Below are 11,233 nucleotides of genomic sequence, written 5' to 3' on the forward strand. Positions count from 1 at the left end.
AGGTTATAAAAGCAGGAAGTAATTAACCTTTTCTCCTTTTGCCACTGGACCACATGGTGAGAATGAAACAGAAGCAACAAAACAATGCATCTGTAAAAGTTACTTAATTGCACATAAGTGTTTGATTTATCCGGACATGTTGATGTAAATGATCTGTACTTAAATATATACTGCAAAATCAAACCAAACCCGGGATAGGATGTGTCTGCATAATATTGAACAAAGATGGAATACTGGTTAAACAAACTACACAAGCATACTAACTCAAATGGAAATGAAATGTAAATGGACAAATGGTGTGGTCTCAACCCCCCCCCCCGCTTTAAAAATGTTACTCCTCCGAGTCACGGGACAGGAAGTCAGCAATGACATTCTCACAGCCTGGTCGATACTGGACCTGAAAACGATAACGTTGGAGAGACAAGTACCATCTTGTGATTCTAGCATTAGTGTCTTTCATCTTGTGGATCCACTGCAATGCTTGATGGTCAGACTCAAGAACAAACTCGTTGCCAATAAGATAATATTTCAGAGTGTCTAAAGCCCACTTAATAGCTAGAGCTTCCTTTTCAACTGTGGAATACCTAATTTCTCTTGGAAAAAACTTACGACTGATGTACTGCACAGGCAACCAAAGACCAAAGTCTGATGCATCTGTTTGCACAGCAAAGGGAAGAGTGAAATCCAGACATTGCAAAACATTTTCTTGACACAAACAGTCTCTTAAGTCATTGAAAGCATTTTCACTTTCTTGAGTCCACTTAACCTTAACTGGGCTGGATTTATGAGTCATATCAGTCAATACCTCAGCCCTTGATGAAAAGTCAGGAATGAGACAACGATACCATCCAACCAACCCCTAGAATGACCATAGCTCTTGGTGTTTGGCAACAGAGATGCTGCAATCGTCTCCACCTTTCCTACCTGAGGACGGATACCACCACCTCCAATCACATAGCCAAGATACTGAACCTCAGGCTTGGCAATGTGACATTGGCGTTGATAACCAGGCCCGCACTCCTGATGTGTTGGAACACCTCGTTAAGATGTTGCATGTGCTCCTCCCAGGTTCGAATGAAGATAACAATGTAATCAATGTAGGCCGCTGCATATTCCTCTGCTCCTCTCAACATCTGATCCACTAACCTCTGAAACGTTGCTGGAGCTCCATGCAAACCGAAGGGCATCATTCTGAATCTAAACAGGCCACTTGGGACCCTGAATGTTGTGAAGTCCTTTGATGAGTCTGTTAAGGGCACTTGCCAGTACCCCTTGCAGAGGTCAAGGGTCATCAGGAAGCTGGCATTTCCCAAGTGCTCAATCAGTTCATCCACCCTTGGCATAGGATACGGACCAAAGGCAGATACAGCATTTAAGCGCCAAAGTCGCAAATTTGCGACACAGCACTGTACTCAACAAAACAGCTGTTTTCTCCTAACGGGGGGTTACATGTCGTTCATACTCCTCACCACTAGCTAGCAGACATCTCTTACTTAGACCTTAGCTCATACGTCAATACGTCATGCTTCAATGCAAAATGTTCAAGGAAGTCCCATGCAAACTGTTGGGTGAGAGACCGGAGACAGCGCGCAACGGAGCTATTCTGCTGAAGCGGCAATGGTGGATTTAGAAGTTATTGAGACGAAATAAACGACAATAGCAAGCAAATAGTTGACACGCAGGGAAGTGATTGAGCTCCCATTCGCTGATTCTGATTCTGAAATGGAAAATCTAACTTTGGGAGATGACGGTCGGGCAATTAGTAAGCTTGCTAGTCGCGGTGCGTCTTTGTATAGCAATGGCGCTGCCGCGCAGAGCGAGGAACATGCACAAGCACAAACATACGACCCTTTGCCCAACATAGGTGGGAATGGAAATGATACACGAACTCGTATCAGTAGGGGAGTGAATGGATGTGGTAAAAGTAGCGGTGGTGGTGAGAACAGCGCTGGGACCAGCGTTAGTGTTCACTCTCTCTACCGCGACGGTCACGTAGCATCCATCCGCGGCAGTGGTGCAGCTGTGCGAGGCAGCAGTGTTCACGAAGCACCGAGCACACACGAGTCCAACTCTTCTCACAACACTAGAGGGGATGGCAGGGGGAGACGTGGGCGAAGTGTCCATAGAAGGGCTGATGGGTTTCGTAGGGGAAACAGGGGAAGGCAGAACAGGGCTGGACATGATGATGATGATGATGATGGTAATGGTGGATGGGCTTACTTTAGAGATGAGGAAGTATATCAGGAATGGATAAAGCTCTCTGATAAGCAAATTGGATATTGTGGTGACAGAGCTATAGTTCTTATTCTCTCTGTGCCTTGCCATGACAGGCTCCACATTCTACAAATACTGCAAACTTTTATCTGGTAGATGGGCACAGATAAGGCCTCTGCAGCTAAAAGATGCCTACTGTTATATAATAATAATAATAATAATAATAATAATAATAATAATAATAATGATAATAATAATAATGAAGAGAAGAGAAAACAAGAAAAGGGAAAGAAAAAAAGACAAGAAAAAGAAAAAGTGTCCTGGGGGGGTTGTGGTGGGTAAAAAAAAGAAAACGCATACTGTTTACATGAGTTTTGTGGTGTAGTAATAGTTCTAGTTTACAACTGTTGGCTTAGAATTTACTTTTTCCCTGTTCACTTGATGTGTGGACAACATAACAAATGGATGGAGGGGATGAATATGATGAAATAAGTTCAACTCTCTTTCAAAATATCAGGTATTTCATGGAAATGACATAATCCAATATGGCCGCCACCATATGACGTCATAATATGCTAATTAGATGGGGAAATTTACTCCCAAGATAAACTTTAGGTCATTCTCAATATTTGTCTCATTTACACTTTGTCTCTATCTCAAACCATTTTCAAGCCAGAGCCTTCTGAAATTTAGATGTCAAAATCTAGTATTTTTTAAAATAAACCCCGGCGCCTAAAGGGTTAAGCTTTGAAAAATTGACACTTGTCAATTTAGTGTCATCCTTCTTTGAGATCAACACTACAGGGCTGCACCACTCACTGTGAGACGGCTCGATGATCCCTGTAGCCAGCATCTCCTCCACTTCCAGCTTCAATTCAGGAACCAGCCTGGCTAGAATGCGGCAGGTTGTGTCCCTGATAGGCTGCTGTTCAGGTGACCGCAGATGGATCTGATGTTCAATGAGGTGAGTACAACCTGGTTTAAGGCTGAAGAGTTCTTTTGTCATGAGGGCTTGCAGTTCCTGGTGTTTATCTGGTGTGAGATGACTTACATTAGAAAAACAGCAGTCTCTGATGCAGATGGAAAATACTGCTCCTGCAGCTGTTCCTCATCAGCTACTGTGCGTGCCCACAAGGTGGAAGAGTGCTCTGGTTGGTCTACCCACTCTTTCAACAGGTTTACATGGAACACCTGATGCTTTTTCCAGCGGTCCGGCAACAAGAGTTCATACGTGACTGGACCTGTCTTCTTGTTGACAATGTATGGCCCCTGCCACTTGGCCAAGAGACCACTGTCAGATGTTTGCAGCAGAGGGAGAAATTTTTGGCCCTCCTGGAACACTCTCCTACTTGACACCTTGTCGTAACTCTTCTTTTGTCTCTCCTGTGCTTGAACCAGATTATTAATTGCAAGCTCTTGGAACATCTCTAATTTGTCTCTCATCTTCAGCACATATGATAGCTCACTGCATTGCAGTTGTGGCCTCGGACACTCCCAAGCCTCCTTCATGACGTCCATTGGCCCCCTCACTGGATGACCATACAAAAGCTGAAAGATGAGAGGCTGGTTGATGCTTGCGGGACTTCCCTGTATGCAAACAACAAAAATGAAAGCCATTGGTCCCCATCAGACCCAGAGTTAACAAACTACCTCAGCATGGACTTGAGTTAAAGCGCTCAATGAGGCCGTCAGTCTGTGGATGGTAGGGGCTGGTCCTCACACCTTGAATTCCCAGCAGACTGTACACCTCTTTTAGAACTTGATGTGAAGTTTGTACCTTGGTCTGTAATGATCTTCTTTGGGATGCCAACTCTGGAAAACAGCTGAATGAGGCAGCTGACAATCTGGCGGGCCTTGATCTTCTTCAGGGGGAAGGCCTCAGGATATCTTGTTGCATAGTCACAGACTACTAGTATATACTTATTGCCTCCACTGCTCCTTTCTAGTGGGCCTACGATGTCCATGGCAATGCGGGAAAAAGGTGTATCACTGATGGGCATGTTAATCAGAGGGGCCATTTCTCCCTTCCTGCCTCGGGCTGTTAGCTAGCACTGTGGACAGGACTGACAGTATTTAACTGTGTCAGAATACTGCTGGGGCCAATAGAAACAGGGAATCATTCTTGCAAATGTTTTTGCCTGCCCTAAATGTCTGGCCCAAGGGATAGAATGACTCAGATTAAGGATTGCGGGCCTCAAACTCTGGGGAATGGCCAGCTGATCACTGATCTGACTACGGCAATACAGCTTGTCTCCCTTAACCACAAACACATCCTTTCCTTTCTCTGTTACTTGGGTTGACTCAGGCACACATTTAGAAAACAAGGTTTTGAGTGTGGGGTCTTCTCTCTGTAGCTTAGCAATGTCCCCTGGAATGAAAAAAAAAGTCAGAGTCCACAGGCTTGACTACATGCTCAGCTACCTTGGTTCCCCTCAATTTCTCCTGTCGCCTCTGTCTCCTGCTTTTCCGCTCCTTAAAGGAGTACGCCACCCCTAGGTGAAATTGAGTCACTCCCCGCAGTCCCTAGAGTTGGATGATTGAGCCAAAGCGTTTTTTAGCCGACCCAGCCATTGTCCTAATCTAGAAACGCCGCGGTTAGCTTTAGTTTAGCATAGTCGCTGTAATCCGGAGTGTCCAGCTAGCATGTCGTTGCAAAAGCGAATCAAATAACTCAAGATTTTTTGTAATTATTTCTCGTGACCTACATTCATATCGAGTACACATATAAATGCAAATTAACACGAAGGGATTTACTAGACCAATTTATATCTGGAACTATTTGCGGCCACAGCACAGGCAAAGCACCGCTACCACGCGCAAAGACATGAAACCTGAGACCAGCACCCGAAAACCCTCAACTTCCGTCAATACACCGACAGCACGCAGCACCACAACTACCAGTGTTAGTGTTAAAATGGTTATTTGCTGTGTGAAGGGCTGCGATAACAAGCAGAGGGCATACACGAACATAATGTTTCACAGAATCCCAAAACCAGTGGAACGAAGAAATCTTTGGCTTGCTGTCCTCGGCACTCCTGCAACAACACCAGTGGATAAAATAAATCAATATCGTGTTTGCGATGAGCATTTTAAACCGGAGGACTACGAAGAGAAAATGCAGTATGCTACGAGAAAGATGCTGCTACATCTGAAGGATACGGCCGTCCCATCCATATTCAGTACAGAGGCAGAACAGAGTTCATCATCCATGCCTGTAAGTAACGTTATAATTTTTACCCTTCCTTGGTTTATACATTGCTAACGTTATCACTGAAACTTCACGTTAGTCCGACTCGCATTGTCGTTTTCAGTTTTATTGTAACGTTATTAATTACCTTTTCACCTGACAATACGATGAGTTTATCATACCTTTTACCGTTACTGTGGCATGAAATAATTGTGGGGCTTGGTTACACTTAGCATACAATCGCTCTTTTGATTTGAGTGTACTGCAAAGTTTGATAAGAAGAGCTGACATAACCTTCCCATAACGTCCCATGTCAAAATGAGTGTTTGATCTTTGTGTAGGCTAACGTCACATAAACAATAGATAAGATAAGATAAGATAAGATAAGATAAGGACTTTATTAATCCCAAAGGAAATTGCTGTGCCAGGGTTGCAGTACAAGGAAACAGTATAAATCAAATCAAATAGAAATAAAAAAATAAAAAAATAAATATATAATATAAAAAATACAATGAAATAAAAGTAAATTGCAACAGTATACTACAACTATATATATATATATATATATATATATATATATATATATATATATATATATATATATATATATATATATATATATACAACTTGTGCACAGGCAACATGCACCAAGTCACCGTCTGGCCTTGCACCCACATGGACACAACCGGTAGGCTAAAGAACTTTTTCTCATGCTGTTTTTACAGGTACTGTGCCATGTCACCAGAAAGTCATTATTACATGCATCTATTCCTTGTGTAGGGCACTGCATCTGTGTCCATGCTGACCACTGTGTGCAGCCCAAGAAGAGGTCTAACATTCGATGTGAGTGGCAAACTTGGATGTCCAGTATCAAGGATCCATTATGTCTAGATTACAATTACAGTAAAGCACAAATGTAGTTAAGGAGCTGAAGATTGTGTATGTTAGTTACAGTTTTTTGTGAGGTGACTAACGGGTGGCAGCCGTGACCTACTGGTTCAAGTTTAGAGCCAAAGGGTTGCTGGTCCCTAACCAGTGGACCACGGCTGAAGTGGCCTTGAGCAAGGCACCCAACCCCTCACTGCTCTGCGGGCTTGCCCAGCAAGATTGATTAAAAAATACAAATTCTAATCTTATACTGAAAATTTGATGAACTATGTTGATTTGTCAACAACAGGAACCACACGACACAGCACAGGCGGAGATGGATATCAGCGCAACATCTGCCTTCGACATCAGCATGACCTCAGAGCCAGCTGCTGATCCAGCAGACACAAGTTTTGTCCCCTACTCAACCCCCTCCTCCTCTACCACAGGAAGTTCAACAAGCCTTTCTGGACAGCCAGGAGGCTGGCATGAGAGAAAGTGGATTGTAAACGAGTCCAAACTGATGGAACTATTTCAGAGATGTCCAAGTTGCGGAGCTTCAATGTGCGATCTGAACCAAACCAAAAAAACAATTGGCAGCCAACTAACAATAAAATGGGAGTGCAATAATAGACACACTGGGGAATGGCAATCCTGTCCCAATACACGAGGAATGCCTGAGAATAATGTCCTCACAGCAGCAGCCACACTCTTTACAGGTGCGACATACACAGACATTGCTGACTGGGCTGGGCTATTGAATCTTCAGCTACCTCAGAAAACAACGTATTACAATATACAGTCAAGTTATCTCATTCCAACTATTGATGAAACCTACAAGAAATAGGAAAATGCAATCAAAGCCAAACTCATCTGCCAGACTCTGGATGGAGAAGAAGTGCACATCTGCGGGGATGGGAGGAGCGACAGCCCAGGTCATTCATCTAAGTACACAACCTATTCTTTTATGGATGACGCCACCAAACAGATCGTTGGTTTGGATTTAATTCAGGTAAATAAAATAAAACTACAAATGAATGCATGTCAGTATATGTGTGTAGTCCAGTGTTATGGTAGAGTTTGTGTGTAGGCCTGAGAGTTGCTTCACCTGGCAACCCAATCTTTGTGTCTCAGTCCACAGGATGACATAGCGATAACATAGCCAGTAGCCATGGAGACAACCTTGATCAGGACCCAGGAAGAGACAACAATTTGCCGGTGTCTTTGGGAGTTGGGGGAAGGAAAGCGAGAGTGTCTCACTCCCAAGTTCTCCGGGGGAGTTGTTTTTCCTTGGCCAAGACCAGTGCTATTTAGGGAGGCCGAAAGCAGATAAGATTGGGGTTGTTCAGGTTTAGGGCGAGAAGCCTTCCATTTTTCAAAGCTCTCTTTGTCCATACTGGGGTCTGATGACATGATCATTATGACATGATTTTTCTGTTTGGAGAGCAGGGTGGAGAGAGTCTCTCGAGACACAGAGAGCAAAGCAGGCAAGATGAGGAAGGAATGTGACCGCCTCCACTGAAGGCCAGACCAAACTTATTTGTAAACTTGTGCCCTCTAGGTGACCCAAGCCAAAAATTCAGTCGCCATGGAGCCGATGGGTTTCAAGAAAGGGCTGGATAAGCTGTTGGATGAAGGGATTGCTGTAAAAGTGGTAACCACTGATAGACATCCCTCCATTAGGAAGATGATGAGAGAGGACTATCCAGATGTAACACACCAGTTTGACCCTTGGCATGTGACAAAAGGTTAGTTTACAAGGGTTACATTATGCAAAGGAGCCCAACATCATTTTGCATGTGGATGCTCTAATCAGAATTTTCATTCTTTTCCATATTAATTTAGGGATAAAAAAGAAAATGGTTGTGGCAGCAAACAGGAGAAGTTGCAAGGACCTTGCACCATGGACAAAAAGTGTGAGCAACCACATGTGGTGGAGCTGCAGCTCATGTAAAGGAGATGCAAAGGTACAAGCATGCACAGTGGAAAGTGAAAGATGCATTTCTGAAATTATTATTGAACACATACAGCGTACGGTGTAATGCACAGTGAAACTGCTGGCTAACAATCACCACAGACAACTGGCATCAATTAAATTATGGCATTCAGGATTTTTTTTTAGAAAAATAATGTGCAAGGAATGTAACAGAATACAAAAATGTTTTCTACTTGTGCTACAATAAATCAGGAGTTACGGAGACGATGGACGTCCGTCCTCCATCATATCCGTGGTGTTCATCGATGGGAGGACGATGGAAATGAACACAGATGCTACCACGATGACCTCTCAGCAGATGAACAACGGATAAAAAAGTGGTTGCCACATGATTCACCTGCCTACAAAGCCCTGTACGAAGTAGTTATGGACACACGTCTACTGAATGATCTGAATCAAATGACTCTCTTCAAGCACACAGGTATGAAACGCATATTGGAGTGATTTTCAATCATGAAACCATGGCAGTCTTGAAAAGATCATGTGCTCATCAATTACATTTTGCAATGTTTTCTAATTTCTGTCTACTTTGATTCGGCTTTACCAGGACAACTAGAGGTGTTCCACAACTCTTTACTGAAGTACTGCCCGAAGCGTCTTCACTTTGCCTATCCATCCATGCAGGCACGGACAATGTTGGCCGTCATGGACCACAATGAAAACCATGACCAACCACGTCAACAGGCAACAACAGAGACTGGTAAGGACCAAAATTAGCCTATGACCTTGTGGAGATATCTTGTACTTTGTAGCCATAGCAATACCAGTACTGATATACAAGTAATGCAGGGGCAGCTGTGGCCTACTGGTTAGGGCTTGTCACTTGGAGCCAAAAGGTTGCTGATTCAATCCCCTTCCAGTGGACCACAGCTGGCACCTAACCTCTTACTGCTCCCTTGGCACCGCTGAAGTAGGCAGCCCACTGCCCTGGGTTGGTGTTCTTCACCCTCACTGTGTGTTTCACTAATTCATGAATGGGTCAAATGCAGAGACCAAATTCCTTGTGTGTGTGTAAATACACTTGGCCAACAAGACCGATTGTAAATGCTAAAGTAATTGTATCTGTCCAAATAGATGTTTTACTCAGAAAAAGAAGTGCTGGATCTGTTATAAAAGGACAATAATAATTGCTATCCACCTGATGAAATCACCAGAAATCATTCACTAATGTTCTAATTACAGGCCGCAAGAGACACAACATTGTCTATCAAAAACAATCAAAACAATGGATTGCCAAGCCTGTTTACGTAAGTTCAGAAATGAACTTATGGAAGGAGTCATCCGAAGAAGGCTGGACCCCTCCATAAAATACAGAGACCCATCATCACACATTCAAGTTCCTCGCCTGGCATCGGTCTGCCAAAACCCAGCAAGGAGGACGTCATGAAAGGCCACTCTTCACGCTTCAAAGTGTCATCCTAGTCTTCAACAATTTTTTTTCTTTTCCTACATGTGAAACTCACTTACATGCTTTGTTAGCATTATTGATAAGCATGTGTGTAGTCATTGGTCTAGCAGTTCTGCATAAGCAGTTGTATCACATGTTGTAGAGGCAATACTGGATTACACCAAAAGTAAACTTACATATTCAAAGAATAGAGGATGTACAGTATCAAGAAAAGATACACACATTTACAAAGACTTTCCATGAAGGCAAATGTTTATTTTGTATCTCAATGTTATATACATGCTCACTTTTTTATATGTTTGTAAGAAAATAAATAATTGTCTGTGTTCTCTTCATGTTTGGTTGTATTGGTATGTGTAGAGACTCAGGTAGGCTATAGTTTTGCAGTAAAAGCAGTTTTATCTACTTACAGATACAGATAGGGCCTACATAACAGTAACACTAACAAAACACCAACAAAACAGTATAGATATTCCGGCTTATTATTTGTACAGATTTGTAGAGTAAGATTTTACGAAGCCATAATAGGCTAATAATTAGGCTATATCCATTGCCTCCTGCACCTCTTGAAATCCAACGTGAATACCAGACTCTGATGGAAAGTTCTATCGGATTGATGCAATCACACATGATGGCAATGGCGTTCGATTCCCTTTGCCCAGTGTCTCTCCCTTTAGGGCCCACTCCAACACAACACGATAGGACACCAATCTGTATTGCCTGTGAAAACAACATCTCTATAAGTAGCTATCGGTCTAATGTATGTAGAGCTTCACATAAAAATAATAATGCATTTTTTTGTACTTACTCTGTGGACAGTTGTCCATTGGGTCCACTCGGTGTGTTGTTTCTTTTCCAGTTCACTTTATCGCGCCGAAAAAAAAAACTGAGGACTGCAGGATGGATCATTGCTGAGAAGTCGTCGGTAGCAGTGACACAAGTGCGGTCACGCTCCTCTTCGGGAGCGTTGCTCACCATCGACGGCAGTATTTTATCCCACTCTGAACAGGTAGGGTCTCGGATTTTGGTAGTCAAAGTCATCATCTTCAATGCGCACACAGTATTCCAACCCTCCCACACATCGCACTGATTCGCTAGCACATCGCCAATCAGAGAATCCAATGGCTCATACGTCCGACGGCCCACCTCCTCAGACTTCGCATGCTGAGTCTGAGCAGACAACGTCCGAACAGCTCCAAAAGCTTCAAACGCAGCTGAACACACCGAACATATTTGTTCCCGACCTCGTCTGAGTCTCTCCAAATGCTTCAGACGTCCAACAGTTGGGCCGGTGTGTTCCTGCCTTTAAGCTGTTTGTGCTGAACACCAGGCACTTCCTCATTTGCAAATGGTAACTCCTCCCACCCTCCTGTTGAGCTGGCCTGCTCTTGGCTGCTCTTGGATCTTGTGACCACCAACAGCCTTGTCCCTGGGCAACTGACGATCCACATGATCCTGATGTACTTCCTGTTGGAGCTTGGCAAGCTGATGTTGGAATCTGCCACCTGTCCTCTTGTTGTCTGCTTTCCTGCTCTGCCTTGGCATCAAGATCTGTCTGCCA

General features: G+C 43.5%; 1 protein-coding gene across 1 annotated transcript; it reads left to right on the forward strand.

Annotated features, from left to right (window-relative positions):
- The first annotated feature begins 7,136 nt into the window (after positions 1–7,136).
- Positions 7,137–9,876, forward strand: LOC119008824. Its single transcript, XM_037079502.1, has 6 exons — positions 7,137–7,280; positions 7,830–8,016; positions 8,114–8,235; positions 8,457–8,685; positions 8,812–8,964; positions 9,447–9,876. The coding sequence occupies exons 1-6, from the start codon at positions 7,236–7,238 to the stop codon at positions 9,569–9,571; spliced, it is 861 nt and encodes a 286-aa protein (XP_036935397.1). The 5' UTR covers positions 7,137–7,235; the 3' UTR covers positions 9,572–9,876.
- Positions 9,877–11,233: the final 1,357 nt, after the last annotated feature.

This window comes from Acanthopagrus latus, chromosome 19, assembly GCF_904848185.1.
Source record: "Acanthopagrus latus isolate v.2019 chromosome 19, fAcaLat1.1, whole genome shotgun sequence".
In the NCBI taxonomy this organism is placed as follows: domain Eukaryota; kingdom Metazoa; phylum Chordata; class Actinopteri; order Spariformes; family Sparidae; genus Acanthopagrus; species Acanthopagrus latus.